Consider the following 27,808-nt stretch of genomic DNA (forward strand, 5'->3'; position numbering starts at 1 on the left):
TGGCGCAGTGAATGGTAGTACGTCTGTCGATGTTTCGGAGTGTTGGATATGAAGACGTGGACGCGTTGGGACGTGTTCGTGGCGGCTGAGGTTTGCGCGATGTATGTGAGGATGGCTTGAGAATAGCTGTGGACGACCCTTGGCGCGTCAGGTCGGCGGCGCGCTATCCTCGTTGCGGTCGTGCGCACTACCCCATGCCTGCATCTCTAAGCCTACCAACTTCCATTCGCTCAGCAATTCGACATCCACGCGTCCCCGACTACGAACATCAACCCATTTGAAACTTGATGCCACAGAAGGGAAGAAATGAGACGGACGCGATTTGCGACGCGATATCGAACATGACGTCAGACAGGTGTTTCCATCACCGGTGCCACATACGATCAATTCAGGAGTGCTACGTTTTCTGCTGGCATAGCTTGCTTGAGCCATAGCATACTGCAGCTACAATACGACCTTTTGTTCCATTGTTTCGACGACTTCTTCTAGTCCCTGATCCTACATCTGGACTGCTCGCCAAACTTTCCTCTTAGGATCACGGTTATCTGCTGAACTGGTTCTTCATCGTTAAGCTTTCGAGCTGAGTAGGCTACCTCCAGCCATCAAATGGGTCATAGCCGATTTGAAGCATCTATCGAAATCTCTAGGTCTATAATATCCCATCGGCATGCCCTCGGCATCTCATCGGCATGGTTGAGAAACCGGATTGCAAGATTACCAAGGCATTGGGAGCCGTAGAGTGGGACAATAACGCATCGCAAGTCGGCAACATGAGAAGCGAAAGACTGCAGCAACTCTCGAGATTGTTAAGCAGTCGGCGTTACTTCTCCACCACTGACGTCACTGTACCCAAGACAATCGTTGCATAAGTAGAAGTTCCTGGCATTGTTGCCAACGATACAGTCTTCATCACGTGGCCAATCATCCCGAGGTCGCATCCATCTCCCAAACATGCCCGCAGCATCCATCACCATAATCTTTTCACCCTACCACGTCGGCCTTCGCAACCACCGCGTCGGCGACGGCCCAAACCGAATACGAGCTCTCGGACTCATTCCCCAACTTGAGGCTCTAGGCGTCACCGTCCACATCGACGAAATCCCTCCCGTCGACGACTTCGAAGGCGAGATAGGCCGAAGTTTCGAAGTCCTCCGCCGCACCTCCCTAGCAGTCAGCAAAGCGCGAGATGGCAATTCCTTCCCCTTCATTCTCTCTGGCAACTGCATGGCTAGCGTAGGAGCAGCATGTGGATTGGGTATCAAGGATCTCAACTTCATCTACTTTGATGCGCATGACGATATGGATACGCCTTCGACGAATGAGAACGGGTATTTCGACGCCATGGGCTTGTCGATGTTGGCGGGTAAGAGTTGGCATTGGCATACGGAGCAGATACCGGGGTACGCGCCGATGAACTACAAGGACCGGTTCTTGTACGTTGGCCTGCGCGATGTGAATGAGACGCAAAGGAAGACGGTTGCAGAAGCTGGGGCGGATGTTATTTGGGGTGATGCTGGGAAGGCTGTGGATTTCCCGGGTGAGTTGGAGAAGCGACTTGACAAGAGGGATATGTCGCCGTCGCTTGTGCATCTGGATTTGGACGTTTTGGATAAAAGCGTGGGCATGGTTAATGGGTTTGAGAGTGAGGGTGGACTACAGGAGGAGGATGTGATGAGGTGCATGAGTTTGTTGCCGAAGAAGGCCACGCCGGTATCGTTTACCATGTGCTCTTTCAATCCCAACCTGGGCGATGGCGATAAGATTGCAGGTATAGGCATTCGCGCTGCTGTGGCGTTCGTGGAGGCGTTGATTGCGACGTCAGTGGTATCGGTGCAACAATAGAGAATGCGACCAAGAAGAATATGATTACTTGCAACAATGAGCCCGATCACGATTCTAGAAATGCAGCTACCACTTATTGAAAGCAGTCAACAGCTCCCAGAGCCACGGGCCTGGGAAGTCCCGGGGTCGCCTTCCCGCCAAGCCGCGCGACCCCAAATCGCCCCGCCCACCTCCAAAAACCCTCCCGCCCGTTATCTATAGCGACGATCGCGATGGAACGCATTTGTACGCGCTTCGATTTCAGCGCGACGCTATAACCTTACACCGCGTACTTGTTCTACCCTTACCCTAACTCACGCGCCGCGCGCGCAGCCCACTCGCCTACACAGCTCCTGCCGAACGGTGGACGCGCGACGCCCACCTGCCCAGACAACAGCGAGGATGTCTGCCCATTGGCCCTTTACACACAGCCCGCCATTGCTCTTGTTCGCAGTGCAGACGCCATGCATAGCAGCGTCACGCATGACCTCACAGCTCAGTACTTCGAGCGCCCACTTCTACCGGTGAGCGTTGCAGCATAGCCCCGCTCACAGGTAATGCTCATCCACGTCAAGTCCTCCCGCAGCTCCTTTTCGCAGCTTCGTGGCCACTGCGACATAGTTTACCCATCTATCCTTAACACATTGTCACTGAGTGTTCCCGCACACGGCATCATACTATCTATACGAGCGACAGCAGACGTCGCAGCTTCATTCCATCTACGTCAGCCTAACAGCGGAGACACGACCGAACATCCAAATGCGCCTCATCAACTGCTCAACACTACAACTGGAAGAGTTTGTAGGCACGAATATCCCGCGCTATGCCATTCTCTCGCATACCTGGGGCGATGAAGAGGTGTCGTTCGCCCATTTCACCTCGGGACAGCCTCTTGTCGGATCTGGTTACCAGAAGATTATCTTCACTTGCCAGCAGGCCATCAAAGATAAAGTTGGCTACGCATGGGTAGACACCTGCTGTATCGACAAAAGCTCTAGCGCGGAGCTTTCCGAGGCAATCAACTCTATGTTCGCCTGGTACCAGAAGTCGGCCTGCTGTTATGCGTATCTTTCCGATGTCTTGGCAGCCAGCGTGGATCAAGATTTTGCTCAGAGTAGATGGTTCACACGCGGGTGGACTCTCCAAGAGATGTTAGCCCCAGGCCTGGTTATCTTCTACGATCAACAGTGGGCTGACTTGGGCGATCGGGATGAGCATGCCGAGCAAATATCGAAAATTACAGGAATAGATCAAGCGGCTTTGTGGAATGGATCGCTGCACGGGGATAAGAAGTTCGGTTCCTATTGCGTTGCGACAAGGATGTCATGGGCTTCCACGAGGCAGACGACACGCGCTGAGGATATGGCCTACTGCCTCCTCGGGATCTTCAGCATCAACATGCCGCTTCTGTATGGAGAAGGTGACCGGGCGTTTCGTCGTCTCCAGGAGGAGATTATCCGGAGGATCGATGACGATTCCATCCTTGCCTGGGCTCTGACGCCAGAGGAAGAGAATCCTTCTCCTTTAGGGCTTATAACATCACGTCAGAGGAGCATCCTGTGCAGCCTGGCGACTACAGCCGTCGACGTTTTGGCTCGCTCACCCAAAGACTTCAAATCTTGTGCCCAATTGAAACGCGCTACGAAACCATCCTCCCTGTTCACATTAACCAATACGGGCTTACAGATTCAATTACCAATTGTGAAGGTCTTTGAGTGCAGCGAATATTACTGTTGCATGGATAAAGCTCCAGGCAGTGTATGGATCGGGCTACTTGGTTGCTCGATAACGTCAAGCGGGAACTTTTTAGGCATTTTGCTCTACCCGCAAGGAGACGAGCATGAGTCTAGCGCAAGAGTGATTCGTCTAGGGAACACCTACAGTACTGTTATTGTTGGTCCAAGAGTCGCTTTCGGTTCAATTAGTAAAACATTGACGATTGCTGGACTCAACGGGTTCCAAGACCCCCGAGCTCTTTACTACGAGCGCGATAAGCGGATTATCGTCAACGAATGCAAGGCCATCCGCAGTTTTGGTTACCAACTCCAAGCTTTTCGTGCATGGAAGTTTGTTCGAGGAGTATCACTACAGGCTTACCATCCGCTTTGGGATCCTGAAGCCAACATTCTGACCGTAGCAAAAAATGACCCGTTTAGCAGTTTCTTCGAATTCAGCTTCGAAACATCGTCAGGTGGTCAAAATCCCAAGTTCACTGTCTTCATAAATCGGGACGGTAGAGGTACAGTAAGGGTAGGAGACGTCTTTTCAGAAGATGAAAGGCTCATTCTATACGATCTTCTCAATGACGACGATTCGCCTTATGACGAGGATCGGGTCTCTGACAAGGGCGACGTCTTGGTATATGACAACGAAAAACGCCCGTTTCATGTTAGCGTTGAGGTTCACACTAAGACTATAGGCCACCACGACATGGTTAGGGTCAACGTTGATGCTTTGATAGATGGCTTTGCGGATGAAGATCATCGTTGGAGTTGTAACTGCGAGAAGCATGTATATCTGCATTAACATATGCTTGGTATTCATTCTAGTGAGCTTTACCGTCGTGGTGTACAACGGCTCTACGTGCATGAACGATTCCACGATGTCCTAAGAGACAGCTCTAGCTCTCACAGGAGCCAAAAGTGAAACCTAAGACGGCCTTAACCCCGACTATACGTGGCTGTCAATGGACACGAGGCCTGTCATCCGGCACCGATATGCCATGACCATAATTTGAGATAGTCGAGCAGTATGACAATATCCGTATCACCGTGGATTTTACCAATCTCCGGTCATGAGCCCATGTCGCCAAGCAGCCGGGAGTCTACATCCGCGATGGCGTCTGCCAGCAGGTAAACATCACGTGCGCGCAACGTTGATGCGCGAGGCTAAGGTACGCGGAACCTTGGTGGCCTGCAAACAGTAAAGGCGTGATAATTATTGTGAGTGTACCTTAAGACAAATCCGCGCAACCGCCTATCCTCCCAAGTGGGCCCACGTCATCGGCTTATTCCTCGGGCGCTCGCTAACCACGTTTGCCCCGCCCGGAAAGCCGCATCTCCACTCCTCACCTCCAAACCACGCGATAAGAGCCGTTGGCACTGCCAGCGCGCGGTAGCTTCGGAAAGCTATCAGCGCACGCCCGCCTTCCTGTTTACAATATTCTTGACGCCCTTTACGTACATGCGCAGCGCGCATAAGGCGTGCCGATGATGCTGGCCAGTCAGGCTGAAGGGCCGAGTGCTTATCAGGAAGATGGCGGTTTTGATGATTGTTGATCCTGGTAGCATCGCAGACACCGACTTGGCTTGTCGTTGGATTGAAAATGGGTTAGGGAATGGATCGGGATCATGACTCTTTGCCAATGGGAATGGTGTCATGGAGATCAATCGATTCGGTAGAGCAGGAAATGGCGCCGACGTATAAAGCTCGTGGGCCTGCAGCCGTATGAAGCTTCATCACGGACTTTTGCCAGACCCCCGGTTTGGACTTTTCGTGGACAAGATGCGCTTCTCTCGGTCGATCGGCGTCGCGTCTTTCGTCGTTGCCGGTGTGCAGGCTGCTGTTTCTTCAACTGGATTCACGGTTTCCTTGACCGATATCGACTACTTCCTGCCACCGAAAGCAGTCGCGAAACTCTCGAGTTGCGAAGAGATTCAGGCCTCCTTCGAAGATGCTTTGTTTGTGCCTTTCACAGTGGTGAAGGGTCACGAAGGTGGTGTGGATGTCGCGTCGCTCACAGCAAGCTATGCGCATGATGATGTGTGGCAAGAAGGTTTCATGGACGGTATGCTCCCAACTTCACACTCTTGAGACCTTCGCTGATCATACCTTTCAGCCATCTACCTCCAGGGTAGCGATGCCAAACCAACGAACTCCTCATTGACCATACTATCCGGCACCGCATCTAAGGAACTAGCTCCGGGCCCCTACTTCATCAACGCAGCTGGTCATGTCTACGAGGCGTGGAGACTATTCTCTGACATGCAAGGCGCTTTCACCGAGTCTGCAATTGCGAACGGCGACGGTTCATACTCGGTCTTGCCCGCGGGTACTGTGGGCCAGAAGCATGCCATCGCCGTGCCTTCGCGGTTGTACTTCACCAAAACGGCCGAGAAGCCTCTGGCTGGTGTAAGAATTGGTATCAAAGACATCTACGGTACGACACACCATCACCACTTAGGCTATCATTCTTGAGCCTCGACTGACAAGAACCACAGATATCAAGGGCCTGCGAACATCCAACGGAAACCGAGCTTGGTACTGGCTGTACCCTCCTGCCAACGCGACCGCGCCGCCCGTCCAGAATCTGATCGACGCGGGAGCCATCATCGTCGGCAAGATGATCACCTCGCAATTCGCCAACGGTGAAACCGCAACGGCCGACTGGGTTGACTACCACGAGGCATTCAACCCCCGCGGAGACGGCTACCAAGACACCTCCTCCAGTTCCTCCGGTGGTGGCGCTGGTACCGCATCCTACTCTTGGCTCGATGTCAGTCTTGGATCCGACACCGGCGGTAGCGTGCGTGGCCCATCGCAAGTCCAAGGCCTCTACGGCAATCGTCCATCTCACGGGCTGGTCTCTCTAGACCACACCATGCCACTCAGCCCCGTGCTCGACACCCCCGGCCTGCTGGCCCGCAACCCGCAAGTTTGGATGGAAGCAGCCCAAGCCATGTACGGCCCCAACATCACCATCACAAGCAGCTACCCAACTAGCATCCAAACCCTCGGCTGGCCCACCGAAGTCGAAGATGTTGCCGACCAACTCCTCATCGACTTCCTCGGAAACGTAACCAACTTCCTGAGCGCAAACGCCACCGCGTTCAACGTCACTGCCTCTTTTGACGCTGCAAACCCAGATGTCGCACCTCTTACGGTGTTACAAAACCTCACCTACGCTATCCTAATCACCAAGCAGCAAATCGAGCTCGTCCGCGAGCCCTTCTACGCCGACTACGCCAAAGCCCACGACGGCCGCCTTCCATTCGTTAACCCCGTCCCGCTGGCTCGCTGGGGCTGGGGCGACAACCAAACCATCACCGTCGAAGAGGCCGTCAACAACAAGACTATCTTCCAGACCTGGGCTAACGAGACCTTCCTCGCTCCATCACCAGAAACATGCTCTGAGTCTCTAGTCATGTACGTGGGCTCCACAGGTAGCACCACATACCGCAACACCTACTGGGACGAGCCCGGCGTGCCTTTTGGCTTTGGCAACAGCCGCATCTCGGTTATGGCGGAGGTGCCGGATTATGTTGTGCCGTTGGGTGAGACGCCGTATAACTCGACGATTACGGGGCATGTGGAGTATTTGCCTGTTACGGCGAATTTGATGGCGGCGAAGGGGTGTGATGGCATGTTGTTCTCGCTTATTAATGAGCTGTATGAGGTGGGTATTTTGAAGGAGAGTATGGTCGGACAGAGTGGGGTTACGGGTGGGGAGATTTTGTTGAGGAGGGATGGGCTTTGGTGATGGAAGTGTACATTGTATATACGAAGCGTAAATGAAGACGTAGCGCAAGAATTACGTGTATTTGGATGTGAACTATCCAGCGCATGAACCTTCGACGGCACCAGAAAGAACCGGTAGATACGTCTAACCTGAGGATACTCTAACATCCTGCCCGCATACGGCGACTTCCTGAAGCAGCCTTCCCCGAGCTGCTGCCCCACTTACCGAACACGTGTCGATCCTAGCACAGCTGCTGCCTATTCTGCGTCGCATCCTAGACGCACAGCACAATCTCTCTTCCAAAGCTCATGTTCATCTTCACTTCCTTGTACCGATACCAGCAACCATTCACGGTCCTTTGCGGGCTAGTACCGTGGTCGAGTACATTCAGCGATATCATCAGTACAGCTTGCTAGAATGACGGCATCGTCTCAGCAATACGTGGCTAATGCATCTAACGCATCGGGACCGATTATTGAGGAGATCACAGATCTCTGCAAGTTCTGCATCGAGTTTACCAAAACTATCGTTAAGGACTACAAAGATGGCAAGCGTCCGCGCGGGGTCCGCAGTCTCTTGCGAGATTCTTTAAGACCCGGTGAGAAAATATGCCGGCTCTGCGAGATGGTCTCAAGCGCTTGCTCCGTAACACCAACTTACCTACAGAATGATCTTACAAATGGGTTCATGATGGACCGAGATTGGAACCTCGAGAAGCCAGGACATGCCCGGACCTGTACAGTAGTCACCCGTACACATCGGTTTGCTATTTGGGCGGATAGAGATGAGAGATTCCAGATTCCATATTGTTTAGACGACATTCATAACAGAACTCAGGTAGCGCGGCATGTATGACCTTACTTGACCGCCCGCCGATCCTTGGCCCGCAAATGGGACACTTCCGCGATCTGATTCAACACTGGCGAAAGATGTGCAGCACTCACGAAGAAAAACACTGCGCGCCCGAAATTGACGCGCCGATGCCAACTCGTGTTCTAGCCCTTATTGGAGAGCATGCGCGTCCCTCAGTTCAGCTTGTGCACAATGATGGCCAAATGGGACGATACATTGCCTTAAGTCATTGTTGGGGCTCCGCCGGAAAGCAGCCACTACGTACGACATCGGAAAACTTTACAGCTCATCAAAATGGGATTGCATTTGGAGATCTGCCGAAGACTTTCCAGGACGTCATAGAACTTGCACAGGCTATTGGCATCCGATACGTCTGGATCGACTCTCTCTGCATTATACAGGGCAATAGCGAAGATTGGCAGTCGGAAGCAACAAAAATGGGAGATGTGTATCGAAATGCGAGCATCGTTGTGGCAGCTTCCGGTGCGAAAGACTCTAGTGAAGGCCTCTTTATCACTGATCGTCCGAAGGCGACCGTCTTCAGACTACCATATCGCATAGCTGGTGAGATCAAAGGAACATTCAACATGACGCAATTGCCGAGAGAAGACTGGAATCCGGCAGTTGGCCCTCTTGAAAGTCGGGCGTGGACACTTCAAGAACGTCTCCTTGCGCGACGATTTATTTCATTCATGCCACGTGGTGTCACATGGGCCTGCAACGAAAGTACGGTAGATGAGATAGGATCTCACTTGAAGATAGAGGGGCAACTACACTGGCTCCAGCTATTATCTGCGTATACGAAGAGATCTCTAACGTTTCCATCGGATCGTACAGAAGCTCTTAGAGGTATTGCCGAAGACACCAATTATGCTAAGAAGGACCATTACATCCCGGAATACGGTGTATGGGAAAAGAGGCTTCCACTCCAGCTGCTTTGGTTTCGGGACCTTCCAGACGTCAAGGACGGCAAAACGCCTAATCTGCCCTCTTGGAGCTGGGCCGCTACCGAAAGTAGTAAGAAGTGGCTCGAAGGAGATATGACCGGTCCATACGACACAGGATACGAAAATGTTGATAAGGCAGAAGAGATGCCCACGCAACTACAGATCACCCCTGCGGGCAATATTCACATAGTCGGCCATATCAGTACCGTCCATCCCGTTTCGGAATACGTGCGCGATGAGTTCACCGCCCAAGATCTTAAGCTTGAGAAACTTGAAAGCATCTATCACTCGCCCACTAAGCTAGATTTCCATCTCCTCACACGGGACATAGATGGTACTTACGACAAGCTAGTACTAGGGATTGCGCGATTCGATGATGATGAAAAGACGTCATTCACACACGCATGCTTTCTCATCAAGCAGAATGCGAACAGCAGGCGATTGGTGGGCGGGAAGATGCGCCCCAAGTCAGGTTTACGAAGGGATTTCATCGTAAGAGTTACCATGTAACTGGTTCGTAATGAGACTAAACATACGCTAGGACGACGTAGTCTATCACACGGAGCAGAACACGACGTGTTTGTACTGGGCGCTCCTCCTTGACAGTGTCGATAAAAGCACATTCAGGCGTGTGGGCATCGCGACCTTCCTGCCTATTGCGTACGGAGCTCTCAATGTCGAGGTTCAAGAATTCGACATCATCTAGTTCACGATGTGGGCTTTGAGGCCTACAATAGCGTATCAAAGACAGATCAAAACATTTGAGAGCAATGTAGACTTCTGGGTCATCAATTTCCCACCACAGGGTTTGTCTGTGCGCATAGTGTTCCTCACAGCTAGACTACAGCCCACCCCACCCCCTCACATCTTCATCCCCCCAACCCTCCCCTTCTCCGGCTCCCCCTCCTCATTCTCATACAGCAAATTAACCTGCACCTCCCTCAACCACAACCTAAACGACTTATCCAACGTCTTCGCATTCATAACCGCGCAATCCTTGACCTCCTGCGCACTCAGATACGACACCCCCTCTGCATCACCCCCCGCAATCGCAATCGCCCGCTGCAGCAATATACAATTCTTTTGCGTATATATCGCCCGGTACACCGCTTCCTCGATGCTAGCACCGAACGTTGTGAATCCGTGCTTGTGTTGTAGCACGACGGGGCTCTCGAGAGTGAAGCGGGAGGCGAGAGCGGCGCCGAGGGATGCGTTTTTGATGAGGAGGTCGTGTTCGGAGGGCGCTGACGTTCCACGGAGACTGTCCATTGTGAATACCTTGGCACCGCCCAGGCCCATGAAGCCCGCCATGTGGAAGACCGGTCGTACGGGATGCGGCTCCATCGTGCCGTGTCCTACAGTAAAAGGGATGACGTCCTCGGAATGCGAGTGCACAACGCAATTCACCTTGGGAAACTTCCTTAGTATCTCCCCGTGGATATACCGCTCGCTGTATCCCTGCGGCGCGTCGGCGTCGACGGGCGAGGAGTCCTTCACCCAGTACGATATAAAGTCGCTCATGCTCTTGACGAGCGCCGGCGCGCCGGGGTCGTAGCCAGCGATGATGTATTGTTCCTTGTTGAGCGGGTGTCTTACAGAGATGTGGCCGAATGCATCGACGAGGCCGTGGTGGTGCAGGATGTGGTTTGCGCGGATGAGTAGGCGCAGTTGCTGCTGGAGCTGCGGCGGTATGGACATCTTGTGTGCTCGCGACTTGCGCTCTTTGGGCTGCGGCTGGGTTGGCGTGGGCGGGCCTGTCTTGAGCGACTCTGCGTTGAGGGACTCGGCTTTTAGCGATTCGGTGCGCGCTTCTTCGATGATGGAGAGTTCGCGTTGTTTTGAGGGTCGGAGGTATTCTTCGGGTTGGGCTGCGTGGAGGGGATGCGATGCTAAGGCGCGTGGATGCGTTGCTTCGGCGGCGTCCCTTTGGGTCTGTTGAGCGGCGCAGTAGTTGCAGAGTACCATTTGGCTGTTCAGCACTTGGAGGAGTGCATGATGCTGGGTATAGAGGCCGCTTGCCTCGTCTTATGGCGTTCGCGAGCGATGTTTCAAGGTGGCGATGGAAATAGTAGCGTTTGAAACCGCGGATGCCTTGGAGTCGCTAGCACGATCTAGATCTTCACCTGCGTCGCGAATTTGGTGGTATTGTCTGAATGCGATGTGAGACGATGCGAAAGGCGGACGACGCTTTGCGCCTGGCGTGCGCGATGCTGTTGGTACATCGTGACAGGGTGGTGGATGGGTCGCGGAGGTGTTGCGGGGATGCAGCCGGGTCATTGGGCGCTGGTGAGGGGATCCGATCTTCTAGCGCCATTAGCCTTCCCGCCCGCGACAGCCCTATCCCTCACTCGCCCCACATCGTGCGGCCCCCATTAACCTTCAAGTCCGCATCTTGAAACGGAACACCGCAAACCTCAGACTCGCGACGTCCTCCCCGTCTCACCAATCCTTCTGTTCAGAGCCTTGTGTTGATCGCCACGTAGCATCGTCCAAGATGGCCGCCCAATACGTGCTGGCTGGCCTAGCAGCCGCAGGACTGGCCTTCTGGTATGACTTCAAGAGCTGGCAAAGCTTTGGTTCGCGATCCTCTCAGCCTGTGTGAACGCGATTGCTGAGTCGCCGCAGGAACTGGGGGCACGCCTCCAACAGTACAAGGCTACATCAAGATCCGTCGATGGGGACTCTACTTGCTCTACACGCGCCAAAACCTGCTCGATGCATCTCCAATTCCCGATACGGGCGCGTCTTACATCAATCCTCAGAAGGTGCCGGACCGCGTTGGCAGTAGACCAGGACTTACGCGCTGGACATTACCACAACGCCAGTTTCCCGAGAAGATTACACCTGCTGCTTCCACCACTCTTCACGATCTCATGCGCGAGTTTGCGGATACAAAGGCGTACTCGGAGTACATTGAGACACGACCGAGCAAGACCGAAGGCGGTACTGGACCTGCCATCTACGTCAAGCCAGACGTCAAGACCATCAACCCCGTCGCGCACAAAATCTTCTACGAGGTCGCGCATGTGCATCCGGCAGAGAACTCGCTCCATGTGTATGTAAGCCCACAAGACGCGAGACTGGTGATGAAGAGGGGCTGGGGACAGCGCTTTCCAGTGACTTGGCTGGCACCGCCGAGCTGGATCATGGTGTATGCGCCGAGGAACGAAGAGGAAGTGGAGACTGTGAGGGAGATTGTCAGGGCTGCAGTTTGCCATGCTGTCGGGATGAATGTCGATGCTGGAGTTTGACCGAGCGGGAGCGCGACACACGGAGGTGCTACACATGGTCAGTATAGCCGAGCGCAATTGTCCAACCCATTTCATGACTATACTTCTCGGAGACGTTGAAGCCCATGCGTAAACTGTGTTGCGTTCGATATCTGGGCACGGCACTGGAGAGGAGAACCGACGCCGGACGCTAGTAACAACGGCGCCCGCCGCATCCGCCGCATCTGCATCGCATCCCCCACTCTCTTGCGCTAGCTTACACATGTCGCCTGGCTTGAACGACCCTGCAGCATGGCCTCGATCCGGCATGCTATGTTAAGACCGCTGATGCCGCGACCAAGTATCTCTCGTATCTGACATTGTATCTTGCCTGCACCGTCCCTCACACTTCTCATACCCCACACCGCATCCAACCAACATGGGTAGCATCGACACCAGCCTGAAAGTCATCGTCATCGGTGCCGGTGGGTAACCAATCCCTCAGCACAACAAACCCCTACTAACACACCAAGGCCCCGCCGGCTGCGCGCTCGCTCACGGTCTCAAGAAAGCAGGCATCTCCTTCGCCATCTACGACAAAGGCGCCGACGTCTACCGCCACCGTCACTGGGCCTTCACATTGGGCTGGGCGCGACCATACCTCTTCGACCTCATCCCCGAAGAGCTCAGCGCGCAAATCAACTCATGTCAAGTCGACCCGTACGTCGATTGCGCCGCGCTGGGCGAAGATAGGATTGTTATTTACAATGGCCAGACACGGGAGGAGGCGTTTGCGTTCCCGATACCAAAGGCGCGCGAGATTAACATTAGAAGGTTGCGCATGCTGTTAGCAGAACAGTTGGATGTGAAATATAGCAAGAGCTTCTCGCACTATGAGACAACCCAGGACGGCGGCGTGAAAGTATACTTCGAGGACGGCACAACCGACACCGGCACCATGATCATCGGCCTCGACGGCGCCATGTCAAAAGTCCGCCGCTGTCTCATACCCAAAGAAGGCAACATGGACACCCTCCCCTTCGCCTTGATGAACTTCAACGCGTCCTACACCGCCGAGCAAGCCCTCTTCATCAAAGAACACCTCCATCCACTCGTCGACATCGCAATCCATCCCAAAGGTCACTACATCCGCGCAAACGTGCTCGACATGCCCGACGAGAAAGACGCCAGTACCTGGACGTTTCAGATACTGTCTACCTGGCCGCTGAAATACGTCGAGGATCACGACAACGACGACAGGCGGTTGGAAAGGCTTAAAGCACATGTCAAGCGCGATGGATGGGCCGAGCCATACAAGAGCGCAATCGAATGGATACCAGAGGACACGCCCGTGTTGCGCGATCAGCTCAAGATATGGAAAACCGTTCCGTGGGATAATCAAGACGGACGGGTGACGCTGTGCGGCGACGCAGCCCACGCCATGACCTTCCACCGCGGGCAAGGTGCTAACAATGCGTTCTACTCTGCGCATTGCCTTGTTGAAGCGCTGAAGAGCGTGCAGTGTGGGAGTAAGAGTTTGAAAGATGCGGTCACAAGTTACGATGAGAGTATCTGGAAGAGAGGCGCGAATGAGGTTCAGATTAGCAAGGCGCAGACGTTCTTTACGCATGATGGGTTGGAGGAGTTTGTTAATAGTCCCGTTATGGCGTTGGGGACGAAACCTAGTCATGCTGCGAAGACGGAGGGGTATCAGTAGTACGAAAGTAATTGGATGCAGCTCAATGTGTCGCATTGTCTGTACCTGAACGATATCTCATTCAATTCGCCAGTACGGGTCGACAGCACATATGCTGCATACATGCTATCAATCGTTGGTAAATCGACTGTATCTGAGGTAATGTATACTTCTACCTGGAAGTCTTCTTCGTAAAGCGTAACACGAATTGTAGCGAAGTCCAATGACAAGAGACTTCCCCACCTTCCACACGCTGAAAACACATTGATACGACCGCAGTTTACTCGGTGTGCGACCATCGCGATTACACGTATAAAGGCCCTCTCGTCGCCTTACCTTTCTTCTTCGGCACATACACTGGGCCAGTAGATTTCCATTGACAAGGGTCACTTGTAGTATCGATCGGGAAATATTTATCCTTCGAATACGACGCATACCAAGGGGCAACGCTCTCGCCCTGTGTAGGCGCTTCTGCGGGTTCTGAGATGTTCGAAGCCATAGACGCATCGCGGCTAGATCCAGAGCCTTTGTCGGAGTCGTGATCCTCGCGTTCTAGATACTTGCGGAACTGTAGGAAGGGATCGCTAGCGTCTGATGGATGTTAGTGCTATTTCTCTTTCGGCGCATCAGCTGGCATCAAGCTTCTCCTACCTTCTGGGAGTAGCGACATGTTCCGAACATCCTGAAGAGCTCCGAGTCTTTCTTCTAGGATCTTCAACTCTTCAATCCCGTCTACAATCTGTGTAAGGACTTCAGGAAGTTGTGCGACCATGTGGTCCTCGACGATCTTGCTCAGTCTCTGCTTGAGAGTGTGGATGCCGGCTAGTTCAGATGGAAGTGATCCCCAAATGCCAGTCTCGAAGAAAAGCTTTTCAACTTGGTCGCGCTCTTCGGTCGTCGAGTCCTTGGACGTATAGTCTCTGTTGCGAAGCACATGCCACCCCAGGCGAAACCTGACGTCTCTGTTTTGCGCCAGCTCGAAGTAAGACCGCTCGCTATCCGACCCTTCATCCAACGTGTCCGGCCTCGTGATCACCCCAAGAGTGCGCTTCCCCCGAGGATCAATGTCACGCACGTCCTTCGTGATCGATTGAAGATTGAAGTCGCTCTTCGCGGAAACGACAGCGAGTATGATGCTACGTGGGTTGTTCATGTACGAGAGCACGAGCGACCGGACCGTCTCGACATCAGCGTCTGACTGGGTTCGACTTCCCGCCTGGAACAAGCCAGGCAAATCGACCAGAGTAAGATGCGGCTGTTCAGGCCCCGATATCTCCAGGCGAAGGATGTCGGAGCTGAAAACCTTGCTGCTGCCCTCTCCGATGCCCATCGCATCTTTGGCTTCTTCAATCACCGGCCCTAGATCAAAGCCCTCTAACGAGCGAGAGGGGTGGAAATTGCGCAGCTTCTCTAGGTCGCTGTCTGAACGATCTCTCTCCTGCGAACCGGGTACGATGCTAATCTTGATTGGTGCCTCTGGGCCTCGTCGGAGGATCAGCTCGGTCGCGAACCTGGTGCATAGGTTGTCTTTGCTGGGGAACTTGACGCCTGAAACTGCTTCTAGTACCGAGCTTTTGCCAGAGTATTGGTCGCCGCACACGATGATCTCGGGCAGATTGATGTACCGATTGATTCCATGCGATCGGAGGTTGTCGACAACATCCAGAAAGTCCTTCGTTTCGTGAGATTGCAAAGACATGCCGTAATCTGGTTGGTTTTGTTCTGAGTCCAATGCAGGGCAACGCAGGAGGCTACGTTGCCTTGGTATCCTGTAAAGTGGAGCTTTTTAGACCAACGTAGGCGGCACGCCTGTGCGGTGTTTAAACCAGCCTACGGTTGTTGTAAGTTTTGGGAATGCAAAGATGCGTTAATGGGTGGCGAATGAACGTGAGCATGAGGCGAAGTTTCCACGGCTTATCTAAGTAAAGAATGCCTGGAGCCTACAGTGTGTACGCCTTATGACCGAAAAAGAGTGCGCATAGCTACCGCCGGTGGCGCAGCGGTGCTCGAATGACAGCCTACCGCGTCTGGCTCTGGAATGCATTCGTCCACGTTTCACCCCAGATCGCGGCGCGAAACGTCGCGTTTGAGCGCCTGTCGATTGCCATCAACATGCAGCGTGCCTAAATCAGCGAGGATCAGTAATACGACAAGTTGAAGAGGCTTCAGAATTGAGGCCGCGACTGGTAGGGCATCATTCCGCGGGGTCCATAAGAAGCCCAACGACCGTTCTGTTAGCCAGGTTTCAGCTATTCGCCATCGATGCAGCAGTTGCTAGTCACTCTGACATGATCAGAACGCGGCAGTGCATGTTAGCAGTGCCAGGCTGCAGCGATCCCACACAGTGTGGCACCGCACGCTGACGTGTTTGCCGACGTAGGCAGCGGCGTCCGGGTACTGCAGGATATCGCATGTATTAGGTCATCGTGATGTTTGTGGGCGGCCTTGAGGAAACGTCTCTCACGTATGAGGTGGTGAAGTCAAGGTTACGCCCATGGCGCGGGGGTTCCTGTTGGACGCGTCAAAACGGCCGCTAGCTAGATCCAGCCTTACCCGAACAGGCCTGCCCAACCCGGCGAACATCGTCTGGATCGCGTAACCCCCGTTTCCGATTGACCACCATCAGCCCGCCCGCTGTCACTCTGCGACGTCGACTGCCTCTTCCGCGACCTTCCACCCACCGCGCGAATCAGATCTTTACGACATGGCTTCATTGATGTGCTAACGGCGTCTCGCCTCGCGCAGCCACCCGCGGCTCACGACGACTCATTCTTCGATCGCAACCTTGGAAAGCTCTGGAATGGAACCCCATGCGTGCCTGCGACCTCTGCTTTGGAGCCCAACGCCGCGCAACGCTTCCTAAGGATCACAAGGGACAATCCGACACGCTTGGACTGACAGCAGTAGCGTGGAAGCGGCGTGCATCACAGATAGCGGAACAAGCCGCAAGGGTCAGTGAGAGTACTACTCCCATTCGCACGATAGACAATTGTGGTGCATACTGGCGAATATCTCACAAGCCTCGACGCGACGTCAAGGAACAAGTCAACGGCAACCATGACAAGACGGTGCGATGGATCCGAGATGTTTGATGTTGAAGTTCTCAACAGATGCGGCTCAAGCGGCAGCTCCTGGTGAGGCCGCGCAGATCTAGATCAGCCACATGGAACCAACCAAGAACACTTGGAACCACCCTCTCGGAAATTGGCCCAGTTTCCAGCCTTCCGTGGGTTTTCACCGAGCTTCGCGATTACCAAGCGATCGAGTAGCATCACGTCAAAGGATCGTAATTCGAGTCAGGGTCCAGCCGCTGTGGAGACGGATTGTGGATCATCCATGGATTGCTCGCGTGTCGCCCGCCTTACGGAAAATCCTTCACCGACACAGGCCATTCTCTTGTCCCTGCATGCATGGCGCTCGTGTCGAGGTGGTGTGGCAAGTCATGTCAACCCCTATGGAAAAGGACGCGCCGAAGGGTTCACAGTTTACATAGCCGTCTCCCCGCATGGTGAGTCTAGAGTTGGACCGATTTCTAGACCACATTTCCACCGACGACCATGCCGCGAGATGATCGATCCGGAGAGTTCACCGGTGTCTTGGGCTTCTTCATCTGTATCTGCACTCTGCTAGTACTGCTTCGATGCTACTGCAAGCTGGTCCTCGTGAAGAACTTCGCGGCCGATGACTACTTCTCTGTTCTTACCCTGGCGGCCTTCTTGGTCTATTGTAGCTCCGCGCTGCTAGGTGTCCAGAATGGGACCGGGAAGCGACGATATCTCATCCCGGATGAGAAGTATCCCATCGGTATGAAAGTTTGTCATACCACGTCTACAGTATATTCCATGGGCCTAACGACTCGAACTAGTGGTGGTGGACTTGCGAGCCCACATACGTTGTTACGAATATCTTCCTTAAGATGAGCATCGGCATCTTCCTTCTGCGCATCGCCCAGGATAGAACCCATCGCCTGATTCTTTGGACCGCCCTTATCGCCATCCAAGTATACAGCGTGTACTTCTTCTTTGTCTTCACCTTCCAATGCTGGCCTGTCTCGTTCTTCTGGGAACAGTTCCGCGGCGGCAAAGGACATTGTATCCCCTCTAGGTTCGTCGTGAACTCGTTCTACGGCTACTCTGCACTGTCCTGTGTCACGGACTGGACATTCAGTATTGTCCCAATCTTCATCGTGCACAACTTGCAGATGGACAAGAGGAAGAAGATGACGGTGGTTGTTGTACTCGCTTGTTGCGCTATGTAAGCTCATTCCGCCTCTAGAGTCTTCCTTGCATCGTATGCTAACTCAACACCAGTGGCTCCACCGCAACAGTCGTCCGCATCCCTTTCATAAACGGCCTCAACGATATACCCGACTTCCTATACACTACCACCGACGTCGCGATATGGTCTACCGTCGAGACCGGAATCGGCCTTGCGACCTCCGCCGCCGCCACGCTCCGTCCCTTGCTCCGCCAGGTGTTTGGTGAAATTTCGACGCATGATAGCACCTCGCGCAAGCACTCGCGCAGGTGGAACTCGGGACACCCGTCACGTTCAGGGTACCTGGAACAAGCAAGTCAGCATGGCGCAACCGATATTCAGCTCAGTAATCATGATTCAAAACATCATACTGTCCATGTCACCAGCGGGAATGCGAGTCCGAGTGGGAGTACGATTGAGTTGAACATGGAGTGGGAGCAAGACAAATATAATGCGTCGGCTGATGCAGCTGCAACGGGGCACAATGGGATTATGAGGACGGTGAAGATTACGCAGATGTAGAATGAGGTTAACTTGTAATGGAAAGCTATAACAACAACCATTATCGACTTACGAACCCACCAAGGTACTCACCTAATCTCCCTCGCGAAAAGCCTTCAAGTTCGCGCGCGAAGCCCAGACCAAAGGTCATTGCACGAGCGAGGCTTCATTTAGGCATTGACACTTTCCCTTGCCCCATTGAAGTTTGTGGAGACTAACACTCCAAATGACCAGCCCGAACCAGAACCAGACCGCAGCTTGACCAAAAGGCGTATTCTGTTCTTTCCTTCTTGCATCGTCAAGCTCACCCCTGTGGCGCAGTGGGCGGGCGCTAGTCGCGGCAGCCTAGCCCAAACGGTGCTGATCTTCGGCGGCTCCGCGCGAACATCGTACGGCTCCTACAATCTGGATCTCTACACCCTCTCGATCAATATCACGACAACCTCGAAAGAAAGCCTGGGTTTCGTATTTCGGCATTCAGCTCACCGCATTGAGTTCGCTTTCGCTACAGGGCTTCATCGACCCGCTTGTGGCTTCGCGTGGTGTAGCTCGACTCTTTCGGTTGTAGCGACAACCTTCACGACAGCGATGCAATCATGAGAACCATAAACATCATCGCCATAGTCTTCGACATGAAGTATCGCGCACCGTCTCTCGTTATCTCCTCGGTCGGACATTGTCTGGCAGCCCTTCTTTTCGCCCGACTTGTCACTCGTTTAGTCTCGCATCAATCTTATCTCACCAGTAATTCCTAATACGTATTTCGTCATCATGCGATCGATTCTCCTTGCGCTTTTTGCCGCTCTCCCCATCATCGATGCAGCTGTGAGCAGTCCACGCATTTCCAAGACCGGTCGCTGCGGAAGCAGCTTTGGTCTCACGTGCACCGGCTCCTCTTTCGGTAACTGCTGCTCGCAATATAACTACTGCGGGAAGACTTCTGCTCATTGTGATTCTGGCTGCCAGTCGGGCTTTGGGACTTGTGGTTCCTCGAAGCCTTCGATCTCCGCGTCTACAAAGGTGTCAATGGATGGGACTTGCGGCGGAAAGAGTGGCTTCACGTGCTTGAAGTCTGTATTCGGCAACTGTTGCTCGCAGTAGGTCAACCTTGGAAGACACAGTCACGTGGACCGCTCGCTAATGACAACGCACCTCCAGATACGGATACTGCGGATCATCCAACGCATACTGCGGCTCAGGCTGCAACCCTGCTTTCGGTTCCTGCTCAGGCCCAGCTGCCGCCAATCCCGCTACCACGACGCGTTCGTCCTCGACATCAAGTCGCGCTGCCCCAATCGCTTCATCGCCCGCCACGAAACCTGCTACTCACAAGGTCTCCACGAATGCGCGATGCGGAAATGTCTACCAAGCGTCACCTCTCGGAATGACATGTGCTGGATCCAAATGGGGTGACTGCTGCAGTAAATACTCATACTGGTACCCACGGCGACTGCATGCTCCGTCGCATGCTACTATATACTAATGCGCGACAGTGGAAGCACCGATGCATACTGCGGTAGCGGCTGCCAGCCGGGCTTCGGCAATTGCAAGCCTGCATCCTCGTCCGTCTCGTCCGCCTCGTCCTCGCCGGCGAAGGCCCCAATCGCACCGGCGAGTGCAGCGCCAACCACGAGCACGCACGCAGGTTCAACATCCGCCTCGCCGTCAAGCATCGTATCAACTTTCATCACCTCGTCCCAGGCCACGAGCGCATCGCTCGCCGACCCTATCCCATCTTCTTCATCCACGATTCCGTTAGTCGAAAGCCTGTACCCAGGTACTTTCACAACAAGCACAAGCACATCGACTACTGCAGTGGAAAGCTCGACTTCGCTGGAAGCCACTTCAGAGTCAACAGCGGCCTCGGAAATTGTCTCTGCGCCTGGCCAGCCTCCAGCCTCGCTCGCAACGTCAGAGGTCACCGCTTCAACGGACGCTAGCACCAGCTCTTCCAGCGTCTTGGCTACCCTTGCAGAGTCGCCTACCACTACTGTCGAGCTTTCGAGCACAGCTGCAACCCCGCTCGCTACATCGGAGGTCGCTTCCTTGCAAGTCGAGATTGTCTCTCCCGTCGCATCAATTACCGTGCTCGAGACGTCTGTCGAGCCAACCACCACATCCACGCCAGTATCCACGGAATCCCAGTCCGTACCGATGGAAACCAAAACCGAGACCATCTCTTCCACCTTTGCCCCCGTGATCAGCGCGTCGCCGTCGTCGGAGCCTGCCGCATCGAGCTCAGCGGTCGAGACGCCGTCGCTACTCCCAGAGACACCCGCTTCCTCTTCCCCAGCAACTTCGATCGTCGCGACATCTACCACGTTAGCGCCCACAACCTGCAACACGCTCGCCGCGAGTTACAATCCCTCTTTCGAAAGCGGAGCTATCGCACCTTAGTCTAACTTGTACGGTGTTAGTACTGCGTTTAGAAAGACTAAGGTTCTGTCTGCTAATACAGCACCCTTCGCGCCGCTTAACAGATTACATACGCTTTACACTACGTTAACTAATTAGTATACGCAAACCTAGCCTACCCGCGAGAACGTGCTTAGGGCCACTAGCCCTAAGCAATTTTTAGTAGTACTAATAAGAACTAATAAAAAATAAAGAGTAGAACTAAAAGCTTAGCTCTAAGCTATTGCTAGCAGCTATCTAAAGTAATATTAGACATTCTAAAGAGGCTATTTTATACAGAATTGCTATATAATTCTAAATCTACTCTTAGATTATTTATAGCTAGTTAGAATAAAGAGTTATATAGGCGTAAAGTTAGAGAGTTAGTTTTAGTATTTCTTATATAACTATAGCTATATAGCTACTATAGAAAGATTCTAGCTACACTATTTTAATTAAAATTATAGCGCGAATCTAATACTACGCTTTACTTAGCTCTAGCGCGTAAGATAAGTAAGATATTACGTAAATAAAGTAGTAAAATAAGAGAATAGCGCTATACTTAGTATTTATAAGTAAGAAAAGAAATTATAAATAGCTATATTATAGAGAAAAGTATTATAATTTTAATAGTGTGCCTAACCTATATAAAGTAATAAGAATACGTATTCTTACGCTAAACTAAGCTAAGCGTTAGAGCTTACTAACCTAGAACAGCAGAATCTAAGAGTATTCTTATTTAGTATTCTTATAGGTATTACTATTTAAATTCTATTATTTTTACACTATAGATTAACTTTTTGCTATTAGAATATATCTTTTAGATAATAATACTAATAATTATCTACTATTACGCGTTATATTAAGCTATAAAAAATATAAAGTTTTTATAGGTTACGCAACTACCTAATACGCTAGCTGCCTAAGAAATATTAACTACTATAATAACTACGCGCTGCCTGCATAACCTACCTGCATTACTTAATATAATTAAGAATATAATATACTATTTATATAAGTATAGAACGCTTATCTATAAGTAGTATATAACTATGCTATAGAATCTTAATACGCATCTACGTTAATATTATAGTGTTAGTAGCTAGCTATAGTAGTAGGTTATTATAAGTTATAATAATTATAAATAGATTTATAACCTATAAGAGATTTAGCTACCTATACTACTAGGCCTACTAATTATAGAGCTTAGTACACTACTAGACAGCTTTTAGTGTATAGAGAATAAGTATAAATATATTACTATTAATATTAATAAGTTATAGATATATTAAAAGAGTATATATAAGCTACTATAGAATAAAAAGAATAATACTATGTATAAAAAAGTTAAAGTGTAGATATTTTTTTAAAAAAGAGCGCTATAGCAATACTTTATTATTTATAATAAAGAGAATAGTAAGCTATCTATTCTAGATAAGATAGCTAAAGTTATGTAGGCGTAACTAGAGTAATAAAAGAAGATAAAGAAGATAGAAGAGAAGAAGGCGCAGGTTATAGAGGCAGAAGTAGTAAAAACTAATAAAATAGGCTAGTTTAAGTAGATAGGCTAGCTAGAGTATCTTATAAACTAGAACTAAAAGTATCTTATGTATTAGATCTAGCTACCTAACTATAGTAAAGTAAAGCTATAGTAGGTAGTAAAGTTAGTAGAGCTACTACTTAAGAGAAGTATTAAAGACTTATTAATACTAGCATAAGAGTTATAATAATAGATATAGAGCGCAAAGATGTTAGAGGTAGATATATAGCTATTAGCTTAACTATAGAATCTAGAGAGTTAGGTAACGTACATAAGCTATATAGTAAAGTTTATATACTACTTACTATATATACTTACTAATAAAGAGCGCAGAATTACCTAGTTCTAATAAGGTAGTATAGATAATAGCAATGTAGCAGAGTATAGTAATACTACTTCTTCTAGATTTAGTAGATCTAGAAGTAAAGCTAATAGTAATAGCTGCTTGCGCTATCTAATATATAGAAAAAAGAAACCTAACTTTATAAAGAATGCTCTACTCTAGAGAATATACTTAGAGCTACTAGCTCTAAGCGATTTTTAGTAGTACTAATAAGAACTAATAAGAAACAAAGAGTAGAACTAAGAGCCTACTCTAGAGAACGTACTTAGAGCTACTAGCTCTAAGCGAATTTTAGTAAGGGCGATAAGCACTAATAAGAAATAGAGAGTAGCTCTAAAGCAGTAGCTCTAAGACTTTTAAACTTTACTGCCTAAGAGCCTAGATAAAATCTAAGTAGGCTATTTTGTGCAGAATTACTGCGCGAATTTAACGCTATACTTAGCTTATTTATAGCTACTTACGTTATAAAGTTATAGAGTAGAGAAGTTTAGAGCTAAATTTTAAAGTTCTTTACGTAATTACTACGCTTGCTGCTAGTATAGCCTACGTGTAGCTAGAATTTAGCGCTTATAGCTAAATTTTAATACCTATAGCTAAATTTTAAGCTTAAATTAAGGCTAAAATTAGGCGCCTATAGTTAGAATTAGTTACTAAATTAAGCACTTAAAATAGGCGCCTCTATAGCTAGAGATTAGTGCCTCTATAGCTAAAAAAGAGCGCCTTTATAGCTAAATCTAACGCCTATAGCTAAATTTTAACGCCTATAGCTAAATTTTAGGCTTAAATTAAAGCTAAAATTAGGCGCCTGTAGTTAGAATTAGTTACTAAATTAAGTACTTAAAATAGGCGCCTCTAGTATTAAATTTAGTGCCTCTACAGCTATATATACTCTATTATACTTAGTATTAGTAGCTAGCTAACCTAGAATATTATTTCTCTAGCTCTAGAGCGCGCTAGCTCTGCCTTCTCTTATTACGTCTTACCTCTTAATATCTTTACCTTTCTATCTACCTTCTTACTAAATTGCGCCTTAGGCACTTACTTTATCTTACTATAGTATACTACCTCTATATTTACTTACTTACGCTCTCTCTTCTACTAGAATTATATTAACTAAGCGCGCTTACTTTAAAATTAACGCGTCTCTACTATAGACGTAAGCTCTACTACTACTCTAACTTATCTTTCTACTACCTCTATACTCTTATAAGAAGCTTAGAGTACCTAATTTCTTTAAGCCTAGTAGTAGTGCGATAACTACTAGCTTTTCTATATACTAGAGTACTACTAGCTCTTCTAAATAATAGAGTACTACTAGCTCTTCTAAACTATAAAGTACTACTAGCTCTTATAAATACTAGAGTACTTTACTTTCTACTACGCTCTTTTATACTAGTACTATTACTACGCGCTATAGTAATCTTACGTAGATAGCTAAGCAGCTATTCTATAAGTTTAAAGAGAGCGCTGCTTGCGTTAGGTCTCTTATATAGCTTATTTACTACTATACTAAGAAGATTATAGTTATCTATAAAGAGAAAGAATATCTTAAGAAATTAGCTATATACTATAAGTAAGAGGTAACTAAAGCTAAAAGTAAAGTTAAATTATACTATAATAAGGTGTAGAGCGCACGTAGAGATAGTAAGAGGTACTAGAAGTAGGTTAACTTCTACTGTAAGATAGCACACAGAGCCTATAATATTATTAATAAAGCTATTTATCTATACTCTGCTAGCCTATCTAAGTTAGATAGGTTAATTAGTAATTAGCTTTCTTTATACTTTAGGCTTATAACGCTACTTTTTATATTAATCTCTTCTCTTCTATTACTACAGAGTTATAGCCTCTACTCTTTAATAAATAAGAAGCGCTATTAAATTTATAAAGTATAGCCTATAGTATAAGTATTATAAAAGTAATTATATAGCTAAAGACTCTACTTCTTAGCTACTTTATAACTAGCGCTTACGCTAGTCTTTAAGCTAACACTCTACCTATAATACCTATAATAGCTCTACCTATCTACTAGCTCTAAGGCTTAGCGCCTAAAATTTAAACTCTAAGTAACTACTTAAGCTATCTACTAGTATACTAAGTTTTTGTCTATAAAGACTATAGCGCTGTCTATAGTTAGACTAGGTATCTTAAAAAGTCTTACTAAGTTAAGAAGAAAGAGTAGTAAGCGCTAGATAAACGCTATTAGATTAGTACTCTTCTACTTACTAACCTAAGAGATATTACTCTTCTACTACTAAATTAACTACTAATACTACTTCTAGGCGCTCTAATTCTAGCTTACTCTTGCACCTATACAGGCTGTAAATTTATTACTAAGAACTATAATAAGATTTAGTACTATTATAATAAAGCCTATAACTAGAGAACTAGCCTCTAAGACTAGAAGCCTTAGACTTATATTTAAGCGTAGATATTCTTCTACACTAGCAGCTTTTAGAAATACTTTAAAGTATAGCCTATTACTAAAGGCGAAAGCAGCACTTTCTCTAGCGAAATTTTACTTATATTATAAGAAATTTAAAGTTTATAGGTAAAGTATATAAAGTTACTTACTATAGCTAATGCTATAGTTATAAAGACTAACTATACTAGCTAGTTTAAGAGAAATTACTAGCTAATTTATCTTACTAAGTGTAATCTTCTCTACATTTACTAGGCAAGCTATATACCTAATAAAGATAATACGCTACTTACTTAGGCAGCTACTATTATTAAATAAGTAATTAAATAGGTAGTTAGTAGGCTTTCTACTCTTAGGCTTAAGAGCAGACGCTAGTTGTAAAGCTCTAATACTAAGTAAATTAACCTACGCCTAATAGCACGCCTATAAAACTTAGAAAGCTAGTAGTAGTATACTAGGTATATAAAACGCTTTATCTACTATCTACTGCGTGTCTATAACGCCTAAGAGATAGGCGCTAATAGTAGTAGAAGTAATTTATTTTAAACTTAGCTTAGTGTAGAGAGTAAACTAGATTTAGATACTAATAGTTAGACTAGTCTCTTACTATACTATAGAGATAAAATACGTAATACAAAGTAGCTATTTCTCTAGACTAGTAGCTAAAAGTAACTTACTAGAGACTTTATTAGCGCTATATACCTAGATAGCCTAGCCTCTTAAATTACCTGTTTTCTGCGCCTATTTTAAGAGTTTATATTTTATATTACTAGAGATAAGCTCTTTAGTAGTAGGTTAATTTACTTTCTTACTATTTTAGATATTAATAAGACTACTAACTACTTATAAGAGGCCTATAATTACTTCTATATACTAGTAGAAGTAGTATACTGTATACGCGTATTAGCTGTTAAAATTCTACTTTCTACTACTAATTACTAGCAGTAGACTAAGTAAGACAAGAAGTATTTTATCTAGGCAAGAAAGTAGTACCTAGTTAATAGCACGTACAGCCTCTTTAGTAAGATACTAAGCCTTTTAGTATATTTAAAGTATATTATATTAAATACTACTAACGCTCTTATCTTATAGTAGTCTAAAGATAGAGGCACTTTATATATGCATAGTTAGCTAATTCTATTAACTAGTTTTTAAGCTATAGTTGCTAGTATACTATAAAAGAAGAAGAACGCTCTTTAGAAGAACTTACTTTAGACTACTATAGAGGCAGAGCGATTTTAAATACTACTTAGAAAGATTTAGAATAACGTTACTTTTAGCTAAAAAAGCTATTTCTTTCTTTTACGCTCTAATAATAAATTAGCACGTAGTTTAGAAGAAACTATATCTAAGATACTAGCTAGTTCTTAGAGCTGTAAACTGCGCAGCCTCTAAAATACTTTCTAGTAACTTTAGGTAGTGCGCTACTACTTAAAAAAGGTAGACTAATTTCTTAAAATTCTCTTCTTTCTTACCTACGTTACTAGTAGGCAGCTAGCTAGAGGCACTAAAATTACTTCTATCTACTATTACAACAGCTATATATAAGACTAAAATATATTTATTATAAATAGCTAGATAGTGTTTATTAGTAGGTATTACAAAAGTTAGGCCTTATAGAATAAGTCTAAAGTTATTCTATAGTTTTTGCTCTAGCAAGTTAGTTAGTTATTTGCTATCTACCTAGCGTATGTCTAGCTACTTACTAAGCACCTTAAAAGTAAGGTGCAAGGCGCTTTACTAATAGACTATATTTAGGTAACTACTACTAGCTCTTAGAAAACTAACTAGCTTAGCAACATTATTACCTATAAGACTAGAATCTAGTTAGACTACTAGCTTACTATCTTATAGTACTAGTATACTGCTATTATAATTAGGCGCAAAGTAGTTAGTATAGAGTTTAGTAAGAGTATAAAGAAAGCACTTACTAAGAGCGAATAGAAAGAGCCTAAAATATAGCCTAAAAGTAGATTAGATTTTTAGGTAGGCTACTTAGAGCTTATAGGCACTCTTTACTATAGCGTTAAAATAGGTATTATATTCTACTTTAGCTACTACTTACTTAAACTATTTTAAAATTTAAGCAGCTAGTAGTACTCTTTTCTTTAACTTTTAAGCGCCTTACCTACTAAGCTTACACTAAAAGGCGTAGTAAAGAGTAGTATATTAGGCAAAGAAAAAAGTAATACTAGAGCTACCTAGTTAACTAGTCTACTTAATTACTAGCTTATAGATAATAAAAGACTTATAGTAATTAGTAATTCTAACCTTAAAGCCTTAGTTTATAAGATTATATAGAAAGAGAGCCTACTTACTTTTAAATTGCTAGAGCAGAAAATTACACTATAAGCAATTCTAGCTAGTA

At 48.1% G+C, this 27,808-nt stretch overlaps 9 protein-coding genes across 9 annotated transcripts; 7 read left to right on the forward strand and 2 right to left on the reverse strand.

Annotated features, from left to right (window-relative positions):
* Positions 1 to 951: 951 nt before the first annotated feature.
* Positions 952 to 1,842, forward strand: J4E93_009847 (uncharacterized protein; the record flags this gene model as incomplete). The annotated part of the gene is made up of 1 exon (XM_049347736.1): positions 952 to 1,842. One exon carries the CDS (start codon positions 952 to 954, stop codon positions 1,840 to 1,842), a length of 891 nt encoding a protein of 296 aa, XP_049195237.1.
* Positions 1,843 to 5,325: 3,483 nt separating this feature from the next.
* Positions 5,326 to 7,300, forward strand: J4E93_009848 (uncharacterized protein; the record flags this gene model as incomplete). The annotated part of the gene is made up of 3 exons (XM_049347737.1): positions 5,326 to 5,608; positions 5,660 to 5,980; positions 6,042 to 7,300. The coding sequence occupies 3 exons, from the start codon at positions 5,326 to 5,328 to the stop codon at positions 7,298 to 7,300; spliced, it is 1,863 nt and encodes a 620-aa protein (XP_049195238.1).
* A 1,418-nt stretch (positions 7,301 to 8,718) lies between these two features.
* On the forward strand, positions 8,719 to 9,784 carry J4E93_009849 (uncharacterized protein; the record flags this gene model as incomplete). The annotated part of the gene is made up of 2 exons (XM_049347738.1): positions 8,719 to 9,570; positions 9,620 to 9,784. The coding sequence occupies 2 exons, from the start codon at positions 8,719 to 8,721 to the stop codon at positions 9,782 to 9,784; spliced, it is 1,017 nt and encodes a 338-aa protein (XP_049195239.1).
* A 155-nt stretch (positions 9,785 to 9,939) lies between these two features.
* On the reverse strand, positions 9,940 to 11,043 carry J4E93_009850 (uncharacterized protein; the record flags this gene model as incomplete). Its single annotated transcript, XM_049347739.1, has 1 exon — positions 9,940 to 11,043. One exon carries the CDS (start codon positions 11,041 to 11,043, stop codon positions 9,940 to 9,942), a length of 1,104 nt encoding a protein of 367 aa, XP_049195240.1.
* Positions 11,044 to 11,572: 529 nt separating this feature from the next.
* Positions 11,573 to 12,329, forward strand: J4E93_009851 (uncharacterized protein; the record flags this gene model as incomplete). The annotated part of the gene is made up of 2 exons (XM_049347740.1): positions 11,573 to 11,654; positions 11,704 to 12,329. 2 exons carry the CDS (start codon positions 11,573 to 11,575, stop codon positions 12,327 to 12,329), a joined length of 708 nt encoding a protein of 235 aa, XP_049195241.1.
* A 397-nt stretch (positions 12,330 to 12,726) lies between these two features.
* On the forward strand, positions 12,727 to 14,004 carry J4E93_009852 (uncharacterized protein; the record flags this gene model as incomplete). Its single annotated transcript, XM_049347741.1, has 2 exons — positions 12,727 to 12,772; positions 12,821 to 14,004. 2 exons carry the CDS (start codon positions 12,727 to 12,729, stop codon positions 14,002 to 14,004), a joined length of 1,230 nt encoding a protein of 409 aa, XP_049195242.1.
* A 586-nt stretch (positions 14,005 to 14,590) lies between these two features.
* Positions 14,591 to 15,682, reverse strand: J4E93_009853 (uncharacterized protein; the record flags this gene model as incomplete). The annotated part of the gene is made up of 1 exon (XM_049347742.1): positions 14,591 to 15,682. The coding sequence occupies one exon, from the start codon at positions 15,680 to 15,682 to the stop codon at positions 14,591 to 14,593; it is 1,092 nt and encodes a 363-aa protein (XP_049195243.1).
* A 1,858-nt stretch (positions 15,683 to 17,540) lies between these two features.
* J4E93_009854 (uncharacterized protein) lies at positions 17,541 to 18,762 on the forward strand (the record flags this gene model as incomplete). Its single annotated transcript, XM_049347743.1, has 3 exons — positions 17,541 to 17,795; positions 17,849 to 18,237; positions 18,294 to 18,762. The coding sequence occupies 3 exons, from the start codon at positions 17,541 to 17,543 to the stop codon at positions 18,760 to 18,762; spliced, it is 1,113 nt and encodes a 370-aa protein (XP_049195244.1).
* A 1,383-nt stretch (positions 18,763 to 20,145) lies between these two features.
* Positions 20,146 to 21,138, forward strand: J4E93_009855 (uncharacterized protein; the record flags this gene model as incomplete). Its single annotated transcript, XM_049347744.1, has 2 exons — positions 20,146 to 20,150; positions 20,235 to 21,138. 2 exons carry the CDS (start codon positions 20,146 to 20,148, stop codon positions 21,136 to 21,138), a joined length of 909 nt encoding a protein of 302 aa, XP_049195245.1.
* Between the last annotated feature and the right edge of the window lie 6,670 nt (positions 21,139 to 27,808).

Source organism: Alternaria ventricosa (genome assembly GCF_023758065.1).
Source record: "Alternaria ventricosa strain BMP 2768 chromosome Unknown scaffold_24, whole genome shotgun sequence".
NCBI classification, from domain to species: Eukaryota; Fungi; Ascomycota; class Dothideomycetes; order Pleosporales; family Pleosporaceae; genus Alternaria; species Alternaria ventricosa.